Source organism: Zonotrichia leucophrys, unplaced genomic scaffold (assembly GCF_028769735.1).
Source record: "Zonotrichia leucophrys gambelii isolate GWCS_2022_RI unplaced genomic scaffold, RI_Zleu_2.0 Scaffold_353_52878, whole genome shotgun sequence".
Lineage (NCBI taxonomy): Eukaryota > Metazoa > Chordata > Aves > Passeriformes > Passerellidae > Zonotrichia > Zonotrichia leucophrys.
The window spans coordinates 1-21478 of record NW_026992558.1 but is presented as its reverse complement, the minus strand read 5'-3'; the positions used below and the strand labels follow the sequence as shown (position 1 = coordinate 21478).

General features: G+C 59.4%; 1 protein-coding gene across 3 annotated transcripts in view; it reads left to right on the top strand.

Moving 5' to 3' along the window:
- LOC135441582 (nephrin-like) overlaps window positions 1-14168 on the top strand; it is a 34028-nt gene extending 19860 nt beyond the window's left edge. The window contains exons 17-27 of one of the 3 annotated variants that reach the window (XM_064701138.1): window positions 1175-1315; window positions 3154-3275; window positions 5763-6000; window positions 8534-8699; window positions 9631-9947; window positions 11672-11783; window positions 12396-12559; window positions 13007-13215; window positions 13544-13607; window positions 13700-13752; window positions 14053-14168. In XM_064701138.1, coding sequence (XP_064557208.1) covers window positions 1175-1315; window positions 3154-3275; window positions 5763-6000; window positions 8534-8699; window positions 9631-9947; window positions 11672-11783; window positions 12396-12559; window positions 13007-13215; window positions 13544-13607; window positions 13700-13752; window positions 14053-14097 — 1631 coding nt within the window. In that variant the 3' untranslated portion in view covers window positions 14098-14168. Of the gene's footprint in view, window positions 1-1174; window positions 1316-3153; window positions 3276-5762; window positions 6001-8533; window positions 8700-9630; window positions 9948-11671; window positions 11784-12259; window positions 12349-12395; window positions 12560-13006; window positions 13216-13543; window positions 13608-13699; window positions 13753-14052 lie in introns of those variants that run through there. The other 2 variants (XM_064701139.1, XM_064701140.1) reach the window with 2 other exon arrangements.
- Window positions 14169-21478: the final 7310 nt, after the last annotated feature.

Sequence of the window (21478 nt, the reverse complement as noted above, 5' to 3'; positions counted from 1 at the left end):
TACTGGGAGAGACTGGGATGGACTGGGAGGGGCATCAACCCCGGTATACTGGGATATACTGGTTTATACTGGGAGAGACTGGGAGAGACTGGGAGGGGCATCAACCCCGGTACTGGGATGGACTGGTTTATACTGGGATATACTGGTTTATACTGGGAGAGACTGGGAGGGGCATCAACCCCGGTATGCTGGTTTGTACTGGTTTATACTGGGATATACTGGGATATGCTGGGATATACTGGTTTATACTGGGAGGGGCATAAACCCCGGTACTGGGATAGACTGGTTTGTACTGGTTTATACTGGGATATACTGGGATATACTGGGAGGGGACTGGGAGGGCCCTGAGGGGTTACTGGGAGCACTGGGAGCACTGGGAACGCTCCAATGTCTCTCGGGGTGGGCGTGGCCTCCCCTAACCCCGCCCCTTTTATTAACCCCGCCCCCTGAGGGGTTACTAGGAGCACCTCAGTGTCTCCCAGTGGGCGTGGCCTCTCCCAAAACCCCGCCCCTTTTATTAACTCCGCCCCCTGAGGGGTTACTAGGAGCACCTCAGTGTCTCCCAGTGGGCGTGGCCTCTCCCAAAACCCCGCCCCTTTTATTAACCCCGCCCCCTGAGGGGTTACTAGGACCACCTCAGTGTCTCCCAATGGGCGTGGTCTCTCTAACCCCGCCCCTTTTATTAACCCCGCCCCCTGAGAGGTTACTAGGAGCGCCTCAGTGTCTCCCAGTGGGTGTGGCCTCTCTGAAAACCCCGCCCTTTTAATAACCCCGCCCCCGAGGGGTTACAAGAGCACCTCAGTGTCTCCCAGTGGGCGTGGCCTCTCTCTAACCGCGCCCCTTTTATTAACCCCGCCCCCTGAGGGGTTACTAGGAGCACCTCAGTGTCTCCCAGTGGGCGTGGCCTCTCTCTAACCCCGCCCCTTTTTAACCCCGCCCCCTGAGGGGTTACTAGGAGCACCTCAGTGTCTCCCAGTGGGCGTGGCCTCTCTCTAACCCCGCCCATTTTATTAGCCCCACCCCCTGAGGGGTTACTAGGAGCACCTCAGTGTCTCCCAGTGGGCGTGGCCTCTCCCAAAACCCCGCCCCCTGAGGGCTCACTAGGAGCACCTCAGTGTCTCCCAGTGGGCGTGGCCTCTCTAACCCCGCCCCCCTTTGTTGGCCCCGCCCCCAGAGGGCTCCCCGCGCTTCCGGCTGTCGCCGGGGGGCGCTCTCGTCATCGCCAACGTCACGCGCGGCGACAGCGCCGCCTACCGGGTGTGGTGCGTCAACGCCGAGGGCGGGGCCGGCGCTGACGTCACGCTGCTGGTGCAGGGTACGGGAGGCCCCGAAAACAACCCCGAATTCACCCCAAAATTGGCTTCAAAATCCCCTTCCAAATTCACCCGGAATGAACCCCAAAATCACCCCGGAATGAACAGAAAATTCACGTGGATGGACCTGAAATTACCTAAAAATGAACCCAAAATTCACCTGGAACGAACCCAAAATTATCCCGAAATTCACCCGGAATGAACCCAAAAAATCACCCCAAAAATCAACTCCAAATTCACCCCAAAAACAATCCCAAAATTACCCCGGAATGAACGGAAAATTCACGTGGATGAACCTAAAATTACCTAAAAATTAATCCAAAATTCACCGGGAACGAACCCAAAATTACCCCGAAATTCACCCGGAATGAACCCAAAAAATCACCCCGAAATCAACTCCAAATTCACCCCAACAACAATCCCAAAATCACCCCGGAATGAACGGAAAATTCACGTGGATGGACCTGAAATTACCTAAAAATGAACCCAAAATTCACCTGGAACGAACCCAAAATTACCCCGAAATTCACCCGGAATGAACCCAAAAAATCACCCCAAAATCAGCTTTAAATTCACCCCAAAAACAATCCCAAAATCGCTCCTAAAATACCCCAAAATCACCCCCAAATTCACCCAGGACCCCCCAAATCCCCCCCAGGACCCCCCCCTCCCCAACACCCCCCCTGGCCCCCCCATTTCTCCCCCCGACCCCCCAGTGCCCCCCAAACCTATCGGGACCCCCGAAATTCCCCCCAAATCCTTCCCAGGACCCCCCCAAATCCCCCAGATCCCCTCAGGACCCCCCGAAATTTCCCCCAAATCCCCTCAGGACCCCCCAAATCCTTCCCAGGACCCCCCAAATCCCCTCCTTGAGCCCCCCCAAGTGCCCCCAAATCCCCCCCCAGGACCCCTGAAATTTCCCCCAAATCCCCTCACGACCCCCAAATCCTTCCCAGGACCCCCCAAATCCCCTCAGGACCCCTCAAGTGCCCCAAATCCCCTCAGGACCCCCAAAATCCCCTTAGGGCCCCCCCAAATCCCCTCAGGACCCCCGAAATTCCCCCCAAATCCCCTCAGGAGCCCCACAAATCCCCTCAAGACCCCCTCCCAAATACCCCCAAATCCCCCCCAGGACCCCTGAAATTTCCCCCAAATCCCCTCAGGACCCCAAAATCCCCTCAGGACCCCACAAATCCCCTCCTTGAACCCCCCCCAAGTGCCCCCAAATCCCCTCAGGACCCCCAAATCCCTCAGGACCCCCCAAATCCCCCCCAGATCTCCTCAGGACCCCCCAAATCCCCTCAGGACCCCCCAAATCCCCCCAAATCCCCTCAGGACCCCCAAAATCCCCCTCAAAATCCCCCCAGGACCCCCCCAAAATCCCCTCAGGACCCCCCAAATCCCCTCAGGACCCCCAAATCCCCCTCAAATCCCCTCAGGACCCCCCAAATTTCTCCCCAAATCCCTCCAAATCCCCTCAAGACCCCCCCCCCCCAAATCCCCCCAAACCCCCCCCAGGACCCCTGAAATTTCCCCCATATCCCCTCAGGACCCCCAAATCCTTCCAGAACCCCCAAATCCCCTCCTTGAGCCCCCCCAAGTGCCCCAAATCCCTCAGGACCCCCAAATCCCCTCAGGACCCCCCCAAATCCCTCCAAATCCCCTCAGAACCCCCCAAATCCCCTCAGAACCCCCCAAATCCCCTCAGGACCCCCCCAAATCCCCTCAGAACCCCCCAAATCCCCTCAGGACCCCCCAAATCCCCTCAGAACCCCCCAAATCCCCTCAGGACCCCCCCAAACCCCTCCTGACCCCCCCATTTCGCCCCTCCCCCCCCCAGTGCCCCCCAGCATCGTCAGCGCCCCCGACCCGGTGGTGGTGGACGAGGGGGGGGAGGGGCAGCTGCTGTGCGAGGCCCGGGGCAGCCCCCTCCCCCCGGGCAGCGTCACGTGGGCACGGCTGGTGAGGAGGGGGCTCCCAGGGGGGTTTGGGGGGTCCTGAGGGGATTTTGGGGGGTCCTGAGGGGATTTGGGGGGTCCTGAGGGGATTTTGGGGGGTCCTGGGGAGGATTTGGGGGGTTCAGGGCAGCCCCCTCCCCCGGGCAGCGTCACGTGGGCACGGCTGGTGAGGAGGGGCTCCCAGGGGGATTTGGGGGGTCCTGAGGGGGATTTGGGGGGTCCGGGGGGGTTTTGGGGGGGATTTAGGGGGTCCTGGCCGGGATTTGGGGGATCCTGAGGGGGATTTTGGGGGGTCCTGGGGAGGATTTTTGGGGGGATTTGGGGGTCCTGAGGGGATTTGGGGGGTCTGAGGGAGATTTTCGGAGGATTTATGGGGAACTTGGGGGGGTCCTGGGGGAATTTGGGGGGTCCTGGGGAGGATTTGGGGGGTCCTGGGGGGATTTTGGGGGGTCCTGGGGGGGATTTTGGGGGATCCTGAGGGGGATTTGGGGGGGTTTGGGGGGGTCCTGAGGGGATTTGGGGGGTCCTGGGGGGATTTGGGGAGGATTTGGGGGGGTCCTGGGGAGGATTTGGGGGGTTCAGGGGAGCCCCCTCCCCCGGGCAGCGTCACGTGGGCACGGCTGGTGAGGAGGGGGCTCCCAGGGGGGTTTGGGGGGGTCCTGGGGGGATTTTGGGGGGTCCTGAGGGGATTTGGGGGATCCTGAGGGGGATTTGGGGGGTTTGGGGGGTCCTGAGGGGATTTGGGGGGGCCCTGAGGGGATTTGGGGGGTCCTGAGGGGATTTGGGGGGTCCTGAGGGGAATTTGGGGGGGTCCTGGGGAGGATTTTGGGGGGGATTTGGGGGGTCCTGGGGGGATTTGGGGGGATTTGGGGGGTCCTGAGGGGATTTGGGGGGTCCTGAGGGGATTTTGGGGGGTCCTGGGGAGCATTTGGGGGGTTCAGGGCAGCCCCCTCCCCCCGGGCAGCGTCACGTGGGCACAGCTGGTGAGGAGGGGGCTCCCAGGGGGATTTGGGGGGGATTTGGAGGGGTCCTGGGGAGGATTTGGGGGGTCCTGAGGGGATTTGGGGAGGATTTGGGGGGGATTTGGGGAGGATTTGGGGGGTCCTGAGGGGATTTGGGGGGTCCTGGGGGGGATTTTGGGGGGGTTTGGGGGATCCTGGGGGGATTTGGGAGGAATCTGGGGGGTCCTGGGGAGGATTTGAGGAGGATTTAGGGGATCCTTGGGGTAGATTTGGGGGGGATTTGGGGAGGTCTGAGGGAGATTTTGGGAGGATTTATGGGGAATTTGGGGGGTCTTGAGGGGATTTGGGGAGGATTTGGGGGATCCTGAGGGGGATTTGGGGGGATTTTGGGGGTCCTGGGAGGATTTGGGGGGTTCAGGGCAGCCCCCTCCCCCGGGCAGCGTCACGTGGGCACGGCTGGTGAGGGGGGGCTCCCAGGGGGATTTGGGGGGGATTTGGAGGGGTCCTGGGGAGGATTTGGGGGGTCCTGAGGGAGGATCTGGGGGGTCCTGGGGAGGATTTGAGGAGGATTTAGGGGGGTTTGGGGGATCCTAGGGCAGATTTTGGGGGGGGTTTGGGGGGTCCTGAGGGGATTTGGGGGGGTCCTGAGGGGATTTTGGGGGGATTTGGGGGGTTTGAAGGGTCCTGAGGGGATTTGGGGGGGGTCTGAGGGAGATTTTGGGAGGATTTATGGGGAATTTGGGGGGTCCTGGGGGAATTTGGGGGGTCCTGAGGGGATTTGGGGGGTCCTGAGGGGATTTGGGAGGGATCTGGGGGGTCCTGAGGGGATTTGGGGGGGTTTGAAGGGTCCTGAAGGGATTTGGGGAGGTTTTGGGGGTCCTGCGGAGGATTTGGGGGTCCTGAGGGGGTTTTGAGGGGATTTGGGGGTCCTGGGGAGGATTTGGGGGGTCCTGAGGGGATTTGGGGAGGATTTAGGGGGTCCTGGCCAGGATTTGGGGGATCCTGAGGGGGATTTGGGGGGGATTTGGGGGGTCCTGAGGGGATTTGGGGGGTCTTGAGGGGGTCCTGGAGGGGTTTAGCAGGAATTTGGGCAGGATTTGGGGGGTCCTGGGGGGATTTGGGGGGGCTTCAAAGGCGGTTTTTGGGCGGATATTTCAGAGCTGTTTTGGGGCCTAATTTTGGGTTATTTTGGGGCTGGTTTTGGGGTGTTTTGGGTCTATTTTGGGGTTCGTTTGGTGCTGGTTTTGGGGCTATTTTGGGGTTACTTTGGTGCTGGTTTTGGGGTGTTTTGGGTCTATTTTGGGGTTACTTTGGTGCTGCTTTTGGGGCGTTTTGGGTCTATTTTGGGGTTCGTTTGGTGCTGGTTTTGGGGCTATTTTGGGGTTACTTTGGTGCTGGTTTTGGGTCTATTTTGGGGTTACTTTGGTGCTGGTTTTGGGGCTATTTTGAGGCTCTTTTGGTGCTGCTTTTGGGCTGTTTTGGGGCTATTTTCCTGCTGCATTTTTTGCCTATTTTTGGCCATTTTTTAGCTCTTTCCGGGGCTGCTTTTGGGCCGTTTTGCCTCAATTCCAGCCCCGTTTTTGCCCCCCCAGGGTGACTCGGGGTCCCCCCTGGCTCTGCCCCCGGGGCTGGAGCCGCTGCCGGGGGGTCCCGGGGGGGCCCTGAGGGTCTCGGGGGCGCGGAGGGACCTGGGGGGTCCCTACGAGTGCCGGGTGGACTCGGGGGTCCCGCCCCCCGCCCGCGCCATCGTCCGGCTGCTCGTCAGATGTGAGACCGGGGGCGGGGCTAAAGGGGCTGGGGCGGGGCTAAAGGGGTGTGGGAGGGGTTAAATGCGGACTCAGGGGTGCCGCCCCCCGCCCGCGCCATCGTCCGGCTGCTCGTCAGATGTGAGACCGGGGGCGGGGCTAGAGGGGCTGGGGGCGGGGCCAAAGGGGCTGGGGGCGGGGCCAAAGGGGTGTGGGAGGGGTTAAATGGGGAGTGGGAGGGGTTAAATGCGGACTCGGGGGTCCCGGCCCGCGCCATCGTCCGGCTGCTCGTCAGATGTGAGACCGGGGGCGGGGCCAAAGGGGCTGGGGGCGGGGCTAAATGGGTGTGGGAGGGGTTAAATGGGGAGTGGGAGGGGCTAAATGGGGAGTGGGAGGGGCTAAATGGGGACTGGGAGGGGTTAAATGTGGAGTGGGAGGGGTTAAATGGGGACTGGGAGGGGTTAAATGGGGCTAAATGGGGACTGGGAGGGGTTAAATGTGGAGTGGGAGGGGTTAAATGTGGACTCGGGGGTCCCGCCCCCCGCCCGCGCCATCGTCCGGCTGCTCGTCAGATGTGAGACCGGGGGCGGGGCTAAAAAAGCTGAGGGCGGGGCTAGAGGGGCTGGGGGCGGGGCTAGAGGGGCTGGGGGCGGGGCTAGAGGGGCTGGGGCGGGGCCAAATGGGTGTGGGAGGGGTTAAATGGGGAGTGGGAGGGGCTAAATGGGGAGTGGGAGGGGTTAAATGGGGAGTGGGAGGGGTTAAATGGGGAGTGGGAGGGGTTAAATGGGAGTGGGAGGGGTTAAATGGAGAGTGGGAGGGGCTAAATAGGGTGTGGGAGGGGTTAAATGTGGAGTGAGAGGGGCTAAAGGGGAGTGGAAGGGATTAAATGGGGAGTGGGAGGGGTTACATGGGGAGTGGGAGGGGTTAAATGTGGAGTGGGAGGGGTTAAATGGGGAGTGGGAGGGGTTAAATATAGAGTGGGAGGGGTTAAATGGGGAGTGGGAGGGATTAAATGGGGAGTGGGAGTGGTTAAATGTGGAGCAGGAGGGGTTAAATGGGGAGTGGGAGTGGTTTAAATGGGGAGTGGGAGGGGTTAAATGTGGAGTGGGAGGGGTTAAATGGGGAGTGGGAGGGATTAAATGGGGAGTGGGAGGGGTTAAATGGGGAATGGGAGGGGGTAAATGGGGAGTGGGAGTGGTTTAAATGGGGAGTGGGAGGGGTTAAATGTGGAGTGGGAGGGGTTTAAATGGGGAGTGGGAGGGGTTAAATGGGGACTGGGAGGGGTTAAATGGGGAATGGGAGGGGTTAAATGGGGAGTGGGAGGGGTTAAATGGGGAGTGGGAGGGGTTAAATGTGGACTTGGGGGTCCCGGCCCCGCCCGCGCCATCGTCCGGCTGCTCGTCAGCTGTGAGACCGGGGGCGGGGCTAAAGGGGCTGGGGGCGGGGCTAGAGGCGTGTGGGCGGGGCTAAAGGCAATGGAGTTCATGGGGGAGGAGCTAAAGGGGGTGGCGTTAGTGTGGGAGGGGTTAAATGTGTGTGGGAGTGGTTTAATTGGGGAGTGGGAGGGGTTAAATGGGGAGTGGGAGGGTTTAAATGGGGAGTGGGAGGGGTTAAAGGGGAGTGGGAGGGGCTAAATGGGGAGTGGGAGGGGTTAAATGACGAGTGGGAGGGGCTAAATGGGGAGAGGGAGGGGTTAAAGGGGAGTGGGAGGGATTAAATGTGGAGTGGGAGGGGTTAAATGGGGAGTGGGAGGGGCTAAATGTGGAGTGGGAGGGGTTAAATGTGTGTGGGAGGGGTTAAATGTGGAGTGGGAGGGGTTAAATGTGTGTGGGAGGGGTTAAATGTGGACTGGGAGGGGCTAAATGGGGAGTGGGAGGGGCTAAATGTGGAGTGGGAGGGGTTAAATGTGTGTGGGAGTGGTTTAAATGGGGAGTGGGAGGGGTTAAATGGGGAGTGGGAGGGGTTAAATGGGGAGTGGGAGGGGTTAAATGGGGAGTGGGAGGGGCTAAATGTGGAGTGGGAGGGGTTAAATGTGTGTGGGAGTGGTTTAAATGGGGAGTGGGAGGGGTTAAATGGGGAGTGGGAGGGGTTAAATGGGGAGTGGGAGGGGTTAAATGTGGAGTGGGAGGGGTTAAATGGGGAGTGGGAGGGGTTAAATGTGGAGTGGGAGTGGTTTAATTGGGGAGTGGGAGGGGCTAAGTGTGGAGTGGGAGGGGTTAAATGGGGAGTGGGAGGGGTTAAAGGGGGGGTGGGAGGGGTTAAATGTGGGCTCGGGGATTCTTGTTGGATGTAAAAGGGGGCGGGGCTAAACCGGGCTGTGGGTGGGGCTAAAAGGCGTGGGAGGAGCTAAAGCGGGTGGGGTTAATGGGGGAGGAGTTAAATGGGGAGTGGGAGGGGTTTAAAGGAGCCAAGAAAGGGTTAAATGGGAGGGGGAGGAGCCAAATGGGGCAGGGTTAAAGAGAGAAAGGGGAGGGGCCAATTGAGGGCGTGGCCATAATGAGGGCAGCCAATAGGAGGCGCTCTCCTGTTGACCCCACCCCCTTTTCCTTTTCTAGATGGTCCCGAGATGGAGGCGGAGCCTGACGAGGGGGCGGGGCCGGGGGTGGTGCTGGTGCCCGAGGGGGCGGAGTCAGCGACGCTGCGGTGCCGGGCCCGGGGAGTGCCGGGGGTGGAGCTAAACTGGGAGAGCAATGGGCGGAGCCTGAGAGCTGGGGAGCCCGGGTGAGCAACTGGGATGGACTGGGTTATACTGGGAGGGACTGGGATGGACTGGGAGGGACTGGGTTATACTGGGAGGGACTGGGTTATACTGGGATGGACTGGGTTATACTGGGAGGGACTGGGATTGACTGGGAGGGACTGGGTTATACTGGGAGGGACTGGGATGGAACTGGGAGAGACTGGGAAGGGATTTTGGGGTTACTGGTTTATACTGGTTCAGGGTTTCTCGTTACTGGTTTAAGGTTAGGGGTTACTGGGCGGAACTGGGTTAAACTGGGAGGGACTGGAGGATACTGGGATGAACTGGGACAAACTGGGAGGGACTGGAAATATCCCCCCGTAATCCCCCCAGAGCTACTCTAGGACCTCCCAGTCCCTCCCAGTATAAACCAGTAACCTCCCAATCCCCTCCCAGTCCCTCCCAGTTTCTCAGTCTCCTCCCAGTCCCTCCCAGTATAAACCAGTAACCCCAAATCCCCTTTTAACCCCTCCCAGTCCCTTCTTACACCCTCCCAGTCCCTCCCAGTACAAACCAGTAACCCCCAATCCCATTTTAAACCCTCCCGGTCCCTCCCAGTCCCTCCCAGTACAAACCAGTAACCCCAAATCCCATTTTAAACCCTCCCAATCCCCTCCCAGTCCCTCCCAGTATAAACCAGTAACCCCCAAATCCCATTTTAAACCCTCCCAATCCCCTCCCAGTCCCTCCCAGTATAAACCAGTAACCCCCAAATCCCATTTTAAACCCTCCCAGTCCCTCCCAGTACAAACCAGTAACCCCCAAATCCCATTTTAAACCCTCCCAATCCCCTCCCAGTCCCTCCCAGTATAAACCAGTAACCCCCAAATCCCATTTTAAACCCTCCCAATCCCCTCCCAGTCCCTCCCAGTTCTCCCCACTGACCCCAGTTCCCCCCCATACTGGTCCCAGTTCGCCGTTCCAGCAGCTCCAGTGGCGCGAGGGGCCCTGGACCAGCTCCCAGCTCAGCGTCACCAACGTCACCGGGGCCCGGGCGCGCCTGCGCCGCCTCTTCCTCCTGTCCCACCAGTCCCACCAGTCCCACCAGTCCCACCAGTACCCCCGGCCCCGCTACCGCTACCACAACGTGCCCCCGGCGCCGCCGGACTGGGAGCACTGGGAGCACTGGGAGCACTGGGAGGGCACCAACGGCACCCTGGGCGTCTTCGACTGCGTGGGCACCAACGAGAGGGGAACGGCCCGGAGGAGGCTGAGGCTGCAGATGGGGGGTGGGGATGGGACTGGGATATACTGGGATATACTGGGAGGGTGTTGGAGGGGATTGGGAGGGACTGGGATATACTGGGATAAACTGGGAGGGTGTTGGAAGGGATTGGGAGGGACTGGGATATACTGGGATAAACTGGGAGGGGAGTGGGAGGGACTGGGATATACTGGGAGGGTGTTGGAGGGATTGGAGGGACTGGATGTACTGGGATAAACTGGGAGGGGATTGGGAGGGACTGGGATATACTGGGATAAACTGGGAGGGTGTTGGAGGGGATTGGAATGGACTGGGATAAACTGGGAGGGTGTTGGAGGGGATTGGGAGGGACTGGGATATACTGGGATAAACTGGGAGGGTGTTGGAGGGGATTGGGAGGGACTGGGATATACTGGGAAGGGATTGGGAGGGGTTAAAAGGGAATTTGAGGTTACTGGTTTATACTGGTTTGGAGTTTGGAGTTACTGGGAGGGGTTTGAAGATCACTGGGGTGTTACTGGGAGCACTGGGAAGGCCCTGAGCGGTTACTGGGAGCACTGGGATATACTGGGATAAACTGGGAGGGTGTTGGAGGGGATTGGGAGGGACTGGGAGGGGACTGGGAGGGACTGGAATGGGTAAAAAGGGGACTTAGGGTTACTGGTTTATACTGGGAGGGGATCGGGAGGGGTTAAAAAGCGGTTTGGGGTCACTGGTTCATACTGGTTTGGGGTTTGGGGTTACTGGGAGGGAACTGGGAGAGCACTGGGATATACTGGGAAGGGATTGGGAGGGGTTAAAAGGGAATTTGAGGTTACTGGTTTATACTGGGAGGGACTGGTTTGGACTGGGAGGGGATTGGGGAGGACTGTGAGTGCATTGGGGAGGACTGGGAGGGGATTGAGTGCGACTGGGAGGTTACTGGTTTGGACTGGGAAGTGATTGGGAGGGACTGGGATAAACTGGGGGACAACTGGGAAGGACTGGGAGGGACTGCAAGAGATTAAGACGGGATGTGGGGTTACTGGTTTATACTGGGATATACTGGGAAGAGATTGGGAGGGGTGAAAAAGAGATTTGGGGTTACTGGTTTATATTGGGAGGGGTTAAAAAGCGGTTTGGAGTCACTGGTTTATAATGGTTTGGGGCTTGGGGTTACTGGGAGGGAACTGGGAGAGCACTGGGATATACTGGGAAGGGATTGGGAGGGGTTAAAAGGGAATTTGAGGTTACTGGTTTATACTGGGAGGGACTGGTTTGGTCTGGGAGGGGATAGAGTGGGACTGGGAGGTTACTGGTTTGTACTGGGATGGACTGGGAAGGACTGGGAGGGACTGCAAGAGATTAAGACGGGATGTGGGGTTACTGGTTTATACTGGGATATACTGGGAGGGACTGGGAGGGGTGAAAAAGAGATTTGGGGTTACTGGTTTATATTGGGAGGGGTTAAAAAGCGGTTTGGGGTCACTGGTTTGGGGTTTGGGGTTACTGGGAGGGAACTGGGAGAGCACTGGGGTATACTGGGAAGGGATTGGGAGGGGCTAAAAGGGAATTTGAGGTCACTGGTTTATACTGGGAGGGACTGGTTTGGTCTGGGAGGGGATTGAGTGGGACTGGGAGGTTACTGGTTTGTACTGGGATGGACTGGGATCATACTGGGAGGGACTGGGAAGGGTTAAAATGTGGATTTTGGGTTACTGGTTTATACTGGGATCAAACCGGTGTCGCACCGTTTCCGTTCCCCCCCAGACCGTCCGGACCCCCCCCGTTCCCTGCGGCTCTCGGGGCTCTCGGGAACCTCCCTGAGCCTGGAATGGGAGCCGGGCTGGGACGGGGGCCTGGCCCAGCACTTCCTGCTCCGGTAGGGGGCGCCCCTCCCCCTCCCGAGCCACTTCCGGGTTATAGAACCTCACTTCCGGTCCTCCTAGTCCGACTTCCGCTCATTTCGAGCAATCCTCGTGGCACTTCCGGTCTTTACAGCACAACTTCCGGTTGTTTTGTGCCACTTCCGGTCTTTAAAGCACAACTTCCGGTTGTTTTGTGTCACTTCCGGTCTGGCCCTATTAACTTCCGTGCTCTTCTGTGGTTCTCTGTGCTGCTTCCGGTCTCTATGACTCAACTTCCGGTTTTGTACTCTCACTTCCGGTCCGCCTATACAAACTTCCGGACGATTCCATCGTTCTCTCTGTTACTTTCGTTTCCTTTACCCCAACTTCCGGTTCTGCCGTCTCACTTCCGGTTTGTCTATTCCAACATCCGGTCTCTTTTTTCTCTGTGTTACTTCCGGTCTCCCGACCCCAACTTCCGTTAATTTTGCATCACTTCCGGTCTGCCAAGCTAAACTTCTGTACTTTTAATGGTTCCCGTCTTGGCCCCGCCCCTTTTTCACCTCATTACGGGGTTTCCCGGCCCCTCCCCGCTACAACTTTCGGCCACGCCCATTCCTCACTTTCCCACCGCCCCTCCCCCACAGCGCTGACGGCCCGGACGCCCCTCCCCCACCCGCCCACCTCGTCACTTCCGGTTTTTCCCTCACGCTGGGCGGGCTTCAGCCGGACACGCCCTATGACGTCACCGTGCGCGCCCGCAACGCCCGCGGGGAGAGCGCCCCCGTGCGGCTGAGAGCCGTCACTTCCGGTAGGAAAATGGCGCCAAAAAACCCAAAATTGGGGCCGGGGGTGAGGGGGCGGGGCCTATGGGTGACGTCAGAGAAAGAAAGCTAAAATGGCCGCCGGAAGTTGAGATGAGGGACTTCCGGTTCGAACCCGGAAGTTTGGACATGCTGGAGATGGTAGTTTTGTTTACCGGATGTTCCGGGGCGGAACCGGAAATGGAGGTGGGAAAACCCGGAAGTGGGTGGGAAAACCGGAAGTAGCTTCTTTGGGGTGTAAAAAATTTGAGGTAAAAATGGAAACAGGAACCGGATGTCAGGGATAAACCCGGAAGTCCCAAAAAAACCGGAAGTGAGGGATAAACCCGGCTGAAAAAAAGTGAGCCTGGCTAGGATGGAACCCGGAAGTGAACCGGAAGTGACAGAAATCTTACCGGAAGTGCATTTTTTTTTCACTTTCTCTTTGTTCCCAGCCATTCCCGAGGCTCCGCCCCCGGTGTGGGCGGGGCCTGAGGCGCCCCCTGGCGGGGGGGAGGACCCGGAAGTTCCCGTCCTGCAGGGGGCGCTCGGCGCCATGGCCGGGACCCTGCTGGCCGCCGTGGGGGCGGGGCTTGGCTGCTGCTACTTCCGGTGGGGGCGGGGCCAGCGGCAGCGAGCGGGGACGGAGGAGGGGGAGGAGACGGTGAGGGGGGAGGGGCTTGGGGTGGGGGAGGGGCAAGATTTGGGGGGGGGGAGGGGCTTTTATAATGGTGGGGGAGGGGTAACTTTAAAAGTGGGGGAGGGGTGGTTTAGGGTGAGGTTTAGAGGTGGGGAGGGGCAATTTTTGGGGTGGGGGAGGGGTAAATTCAGAAGTGAGGGAGGGGCAGATTTGGGGGTGGGGGAGGGGCATTTCTAAGGTTGGGGGAGGGGCAGTTTTTGCGATATCGGAGATGCAAATTCTCAATGGGGGAGGGGCGGTTTCCTGTGTGGGGGAGGGGCCATTTATGACCCCGCCCCTCCCCCACCCCCAGCCCAGCCCTGAAGGCTCCTGGGCCCCGCCCAGCCTTGGCTCCGTCCCCCTGGAGCCCCCCAAAGGTGAGTGGGGGGGGAGGGGTGGAGGAAAGGGGGGGAGGGGCCTGTGCCCATCCCCCACCCCTCACCTGCTGCCCCTCCCCCACCCCTTTTAGGGGCGGAGCCTCACCTGTACGAGGAGGTGGAGCCGTGGGGGGGCTACGAGGAGGTGAGGGGGGAGGGGCTTGAGGGGTGGGGGCGGGGCTGAGGGAAGGGTGGGGGAGGGGCCTGCGGGAAGGGTGGGGGAGGGGATTTGGGGTGGGGGAGGGGCACTGAGACATTTCTGGGGTGGGGGAGGGGCCTGAGGTGGGAATTTGGGGTGGGGGAGGGGCTGAGGAACGGATTTCGGGAGTGGGGGAGGGGCAATTGGACAGTTCAGGGGTGGGGGAGGGGCCATGGGATCACCCAGGGGTGGGGGAGGGGCCAAGAGCCGCTCTGGCCCCGCCCCCTTCATTCCCCTCCCCCCCAGGTGCCCCCGGAGCCGCTCGTGACCCCCCAGGGGGAGCTGGTCTGAGGGGGCGGGGCCTCGGTGGGGCCACGCCCACAAATAGACCACGCCTACAAATAAACCACACCCGTTCCCAGTTCAAACCAGTGCAGTGCGGTCATTCCCAATTTAAACCGGTTCCTTCCCAGTTCAAACCAGTCCAGCCCAGTTGCTCCCAGTTCAAACCAGTGTCTTCCGGTTTGTTCCAGTTCCCTCCCAGTCCATCCCAGTCCCTCCCAGTTCATCCCAGTCACTCCCAGTTCCATCCCAGTCCATCCCAGTTCACTCCCAGTCCATCCCAGTCCCTCCCAGTTCAGCCCAGTTCATCCCAGTTTCCCTTCCAGGGCCTCCCAGTTCCTCCCAGTATCCCTATGGGCCCTTCCCAGTCCATCCCAGTCCCTCCCAGTTCTTCCCAGTCCATCCCAGTTCCTCCCAGTCCCTCCCAGTTCTTCCCAGTCCATCCCAGTCCCTCCCAGTTCCTCCCACTGTCCCAAAGTGCCCTTTCCAGTTCAGCCCAGTTCAGCCCCATGCCCTTCCCAGTTCTCTCCCAGTTCATCCCAGTTCATCCCAGTGCCTCAAAGCGCCCTTCCCAGTTCAGCCCAGTGCTCCCAGTTTCTCCCCAGTGCCTCCCAGTTCATCCCAGTTCCCTCTCAGTGCCTCCCAATTCATCCCAGTATGATCCCAGTTCATCCCAGTTCCCTCCCAGTTCATTCCACTATGGTCCCTGTTCATCCCAATAACCTCCCAGTACATCCCAGTAACCTCCCAGTAACCTCCCAATTCATCCCAGTATGATCCCAGTTCATCCCAGTCCATCCCAGTCCATCCCAGTTCAGCCCAGTTCAGCCCAGTTCATCCCAGTTCCCTCCCAGTCCATCCCAGTTCCCTCCCAGTCCATCCCAGTAAGCTCCCAGTTCATCCCAGTGTGGTCCCAGTTCATCCCAGTACCCTCCCAGTGCCTCCCAGTTCATCCCAGTATGATCCCAGTTCATCCCTGTTCATCCCACTATGATCCCAGTCCATCCCAGTACCCTCCCAGTATGATCCCAGTTCATCCCTGTTCATCCCAGTAACCTCCCAGTTCATCCCAGTTTGCTCCCAGTCCATCCCAGTCCATCCCAGTGCCCTCCCAGTCCCTCCCAGTTCAAACCAGTGCCCCGAATGTTGGCTGACCTGCGGTGACCGAGAGGGGGCGCTAAGCAGCCACTTCCGGGACTACAACTCCCATCGTGCCCCACGCCCCATAGAGCCCGGTTACTTCCGGGACTACAACTCCCATCATGCCCCGCGCCCCATAGAGCCCGGTTACTTCCGGGACTACAATTCCCGTCAGGCCCCGCGGCGGCCTTCCCATGCTCCTTAAAGTGACCCCAGTCCATCCCAGTTCATCCCAGTTTGATCCCAGTCCCTCCCAGTCCATCCCAGTTTGATCCCAGTCCATCCCAGTCCCTCCCAGTCCATCCCAGTTTGATCCCAGTCCATCCCAGTTTGATCCCAGTCCATCCCAGTCCATCCCAGTTCGATCCCAGTCCATCCCAGTTCATCCCAGTTCACATCTCACAGAGTTTTTTCCATTTTTCTTTATTTCCTCCCCAAATCCCCGGTCAGTGTTGGTCACTCATGGTCACTGCTGGTCACTGGTGGTCACTTGTGGTCACTGTTGGTCACTGCTGGTCACTGTTGGTCATTGCTGGTCACTGCTGGTCGCTGTTGGTCACTCGTGGTCACTGCTGGTCACTCGTGGTCATGGGCGGTTGCTGGTGGTCACTGGTCACTGCTGGTCGCTGGTGGTCCCTGGTCACTCTGGCCACTGATCCCTGGTGGTCAGTGGTCACTCATGGTCACTCATGGTCACTCATGGTCACTGGTGCTCACTGATCACTGCTGGCCACTGGTCACAGGTGATCACTGATGGCCATTGGTCACTGGGCACTCCTGGTCATTGTTGGTCATTTGTGGTCACTCCCGGTCACTGTTGGTCACTTCTGCTTGCTGGTGGTCACTGTTGGTCGCTCTTGGTCACTGGTGGTCACTGGTCACTGGTGGTCACTGATGGCCACTGTTGGTCACTGTTGGTCAATGGTCACTGGTCACTCCTGGTCCTTGGTGGTCACTGTTGGTCACTGTTGGTCATTGGTGGTCACTCATGGTCACTTGTGGTCCCCGTTGGTCACTGGTGGTCACTCCCAGTCCATGATGGTCACTGGTGGTCACTGTCGGTCACTGGCGGTCACTCCCAGTCCATGATGGTCACTGGTGGTCACTCCCAGTCCATGATGGTCACTGTTGGTCACTCTTGGTCACTGGTTGCTGGTTGCTGTTGGTCACTCCTGGTCCATTGTTGGTCACTTGTGGTCACTTGCGGTCACTCCTGGTCACTGTTGATCGCTGTTTGTCACTGGTCGCTGGTCACTGTTGGTCACTCCTGGTTTTTGGTGGTCATTCCTGGTCACTCGTGGTCACTCGTGGTCCCTGTTGGTCACTCCTGGTCACTCATTGGTCACTCCTGGTCCATGCTGGTCACTGCTGGTCACTCCCGGTCCATGCTGGTCACTGCTGGTCACTGTTGGTGACTCCCAGTCCGTGATGGTCACTGTTGGTCAGTGGCGGTCACAGTTGGTCACTGTTGGTCACTCCTGATCCATGGTGGTCACTCCTGGTCACTTGATCACTGTTTGTCACTGGTCGCTGGTCACTGTTGGTCACTCCTGGTCCTTGGTGGTCACTTCTGGTCACTTGTGGTCACCGCTGGTCACTCATAGGTCACTCCCGGTCCATGCTGGTCAGTGCTGGTCACTCGTGGTCACTCATTGGTCACTCCTGGTCCATGCTGGTCAGTGCTGGTCACTCCTGGTCCATGCTGGTCACTGCTGGTCACTCATTGGTCACTCCCGGTCCATGCTGGTCAGTGCTGGTCACTCGTGGTCACTCATAGGTCACTCCCGGTCCATGCTGGTCAGTGCTGGTCACTCCTGGTCCTTGGTGGTCATTTCTGGTCACTCGTGGTCACTTGTGGTCCCCGTTGGTCACTGCTGGTCGCTCATAGGTCACTTCTGGTCCATGCTGGTCATTCCCGGTCCATGCTGGTCATTGTTGGTCACTCCTGGTCCATGATGGTCATTGTTGGTCACTGCTGGTCAGTGCTGGTCACTCATTGGTCACTCATAGGTCACTCCCGGTCCATGCTGGTCAGTCCTGGTCACTCATTGGTCACTCCCGGTCCATGCTGGTCAGTGCTGGTCACTCCTGGTCCATGCTGGTCACTGCTGGTCACTCATTGGTCACTCCCGGTCCATGCTGGTCAGTGCTGGTCATTCCCGGTCCATGCTGGTCATTGTTGGTCACTCCTGGTCCATGATGGTCATTTTTGGTCACTGTTGGTCAGTGCTGGTCACTCATTGGTCACTCATAGGTCGCTCCCGGTCCATGCTGGTCAGTGCTGGTCACTCTTGGTCAGTGCTGGTCACTCATAGGTCACTCATAGGTCACTCCCGGTCCATGCTGGTCAGTGCCGGTCCCTCATTGGCCGGTGCCGATGACGCGGCGGATCCAGGGCGTGGCCCGGCACACGTTGCTGTACACGCCGGGGTTCCCGCGCTGACCACACACGGCCAGGCCCCAGGAGACCACGCCCTGCAGGAACCCCCCGCACACCAGCGGCCCACCTGAGTCACCCTGGAACAGGTGAGAGAGAAAAACACACCTGAGATACACCTGAGACACCTGGGACAGGTAATGACACACCTGAGACACCTGGGATACACCTGGGACAGGTAATGATACACCTGGGATACACCTGTGTTACACCAACCCCAGGAGACCACGCCCTGCAGGAACCCCCCGCACACCAGGGGACCCCCGGAGTCACCCTGGAACAGGTGAGAGAGAAAAACACACCTGAGATACACCTGAGACACCTGGGGACAGGTGAGACACCTGGGGTACACCTGAGATACACCTGGGATACACCTGGGACAGGTAACAGACAGGTGAGATACACCTGTGTTACACCAGGCCCCAGGAGACCACGCCCTGCAGGAACCCCCCGCACACCAGGGGACCCCCGGAGTCACCCTGGAACAGGTAATGACACACCTGAGACACCTGGGACAGGTAATGACACACCTGGGACAGGTAACAGACAGGTGAGATACACCTGGGATACACCTGTGTTACACCAGGCCCCAGGAGACCACGCCCTGCAGGAACCCCCCGCACACCAGCGGACCCCCTGAGTCACCCTGGTGAGAGACAGGTAATGACACACCTGAGACACCTGAGACACCTGGGACACCTGGGACAGGTAACAGGTGAGATACACCTGAGATACACCTGTGTTACACCAACCCCAAGAGACCACGCCCTGCAGGAACCCCCGCACACGAGCGGCCCACCTGAGTCACCCTGCAACAGGTAATGACACACCTGGGACACCTGGGATACACCTGGGATACACCTGGGACAGGTGAGAACACCTGGGACAGGTAACAGACAGGTGAGATACAGCTGGGATACACCTGGGACAGGTAATGATACACCTGAGACACCTGGGATACACTGAGATACATGTGGGACAGGTAATGACACACCTGGGACAGGTAATGATACACCTGTGTTACACCAGGCCCCAGGAACCCCCCGCACACCAGCGGGCCCCTGGAGTCACCCTGGGACAGGTGAGAAACACAGGTAATGACACACCTGAGATACACCTGAGACACCTGGGACAGGTAATGACACACCTGGGACAGGTAACAGACAGGTGAGATACACCTGGAATACACTTGTGTTACACCAGGCCCCGGAGTCACCCTGGAACAGGTAATGAGACACCTGAGATACACCTGAGACACCTGAGACAGGTAATGATACACCTGAGACACACCTGGGATACACCTGGGATACACCTGGGATACACCTGTGTTACACCAGGCCCCAGGAGACCACGCCCTGCAGGAACCCCCCGCACACCAGCGGGCCCCCGGAGTCACCCTGGGACAGGTGAGAATGGACAGGTGAGATACAGGTAATGACACACCTGAGACACCTGGGATACACCTGGGACACCTGGGATACACCTGGGACACCTGAGATACACCTGAGACACCTGGGACAGGTAATGATGCACCTGAGACACCTGGGATACACCTGAGATACACCTGAGATACACCTGGGACAGGTAATGATACACCTGAGACACCTGGGATACACCTGAGACAGGTAATGATACACCTGGGACAGGTAACAGACAGGTGAGATACACCTGAGATACACCTGGGATACCTGGGGTACACCTGGGTTACACCTGGAGCACACCTGGGTTACACCTGGGGCACACCTGGGGCACACCTGTCCACATACATGAGGCACACCTGGGCATACACCTGACACACATCTGGCACACACACCTGGCACACACACCTGGGCACTCACCTGGCAGGAGTCGACCCCGCCCTGGGGCACACCTGCACAGAACATGTTACATACCTGGGGCACACACCTGGCACACACATCTGGCACAGGTACAGACATACCTGGCACACACACCTGGCACAGGTACAGACATACCTGGCACACACACCTGGCACAGGTACAGACACACCTGGGCACACCTGGGCACACCTGTGACTCACCTGGCAGGAGTCGACGCCCCCCTGGGGCACACCTGCACAGAACATGCTGCACACCTGGCACAGGTACAGACACACCTGGCACACACACACACACACACACACACCTGGGCACACCTGGACTCACCTGGCAGGAGTCGACGCCCCCCTGGGGCACACCTGCACAGAACATGCTGCACACCTGGCACAGGTACAGACACACCTGGGGCACACACACACACACACACACAGCTGGGGCACACCTGGCACAGGTACAGACACACCTGGGCACACCTGTTTGACTCATCTGGCAGGAGTCGACCCCGCCCTGGGGCACACCTGCACAGAACATCCTGCACACCTGGCACAGGTACAGACACACCTGGCACACACACACACACCTGGGGCACACACACCTGGGCACACCTGGACTCACCTGGCAGGAGTCGATGCCGCCTGAGGCACACCTGCACAGAACATGCTGCACACCTGGGGCACACACACCTGGCACAGGTACACACACACCTGGCACACCTGGGCACACCTGTGACTCACCTGGCAGGAGTCGACGCCCCCCTGGGGCACACCTGCACAGAACATGCTGCACACCTGGCACAGGTACAGACACACCTGGGGCACACACACACACACACACACACACACCTGGGCACACCTGGGCACACCTGGACTCACCTGGCAGGAGTCGACGCCGCCCTGGGGCACACCTGCACAGAACATGTTCCGGGTGACGGCGCTGCCGTAGGCGCGGGCGCACTGCTCCGGCCCGAAGGTCTGAACCTGCGCACACTGCAGGTCACGGGGCAGCTTGGCTGGGCAGGTGCGACAGGTGAGGGACAGGTGGGACAGGTGGGACAGGTGGGACAGGTGGGATGGGTGGGACAGGTGGGACAGGTGGGACAGGTGGGGCAGGTGAGACAGGTGAGATGGGTGGGACAGGTGAGGGACAGGTGGGACAGGTGGGACAGGTGAGACAGGTGGGATGGGTGGGACAGGTGGGACAGGTGGGACAGGTGAGGGACAGGTGGGACAGGTGGGACAGGTGAGACAGGTGGGATGGGTGAGGGACAGGTGGGACAGGTGAGGGACAGGTGAGGGACAGGTGAGGGACAGGTGGGACAGGTGAGGGACAGGGGGGACAGGTGAGGGACAGGTGAGGGACATGTGAGGGACAGGTGAGGGACAGGTGAGGGACAGGTGGGACAGGTGAGATGGGTGGGACAGGTGAGGGACAGGTGGGACAGGTGGGACAGGTGGGGGACAGGTGGGACACAGGTGGGACAGGTGAGGGACAGGTGAGACAGGTGGGACAGGTGAGGGACAGGTGAGGGACAGGTGAGGGACAGGTGGGACAGGTGAGACAGGTGAGGGACAGGTGAGGGACAGGTGGGACAGGTGAGGGACAGGTGAGACAGGTGAGGGACAGGTGAGGGACAGGTGGGACAGGTGGGACAGGTGAGAGATAGGTGAGAGAGATGGGACAGGTGGGACAGGTGGGACACAGGTGAGACAGGTGAGATGGGTGTGACAGGTGAGATGGGTGGGACAGGTGGGACAGGTGGGACAGGTGGGACAGGTGGGACACAGGTGAGATGGGTGGGACAGGTGAGATGGGTGGGACAGGCAGGACAGGTGAGAGATAGGTGAGAGAGATGGGACAGGTGAGACACAGGTGGGACAGGTGAGATGGGTGGGACAGGTGAGACAGGTGGGACAGGTGAGGGACAGGTGGGACAGGTGAGGGACAGGTGAGACAGGCGAGGGACAGGTGAGGGACAGGT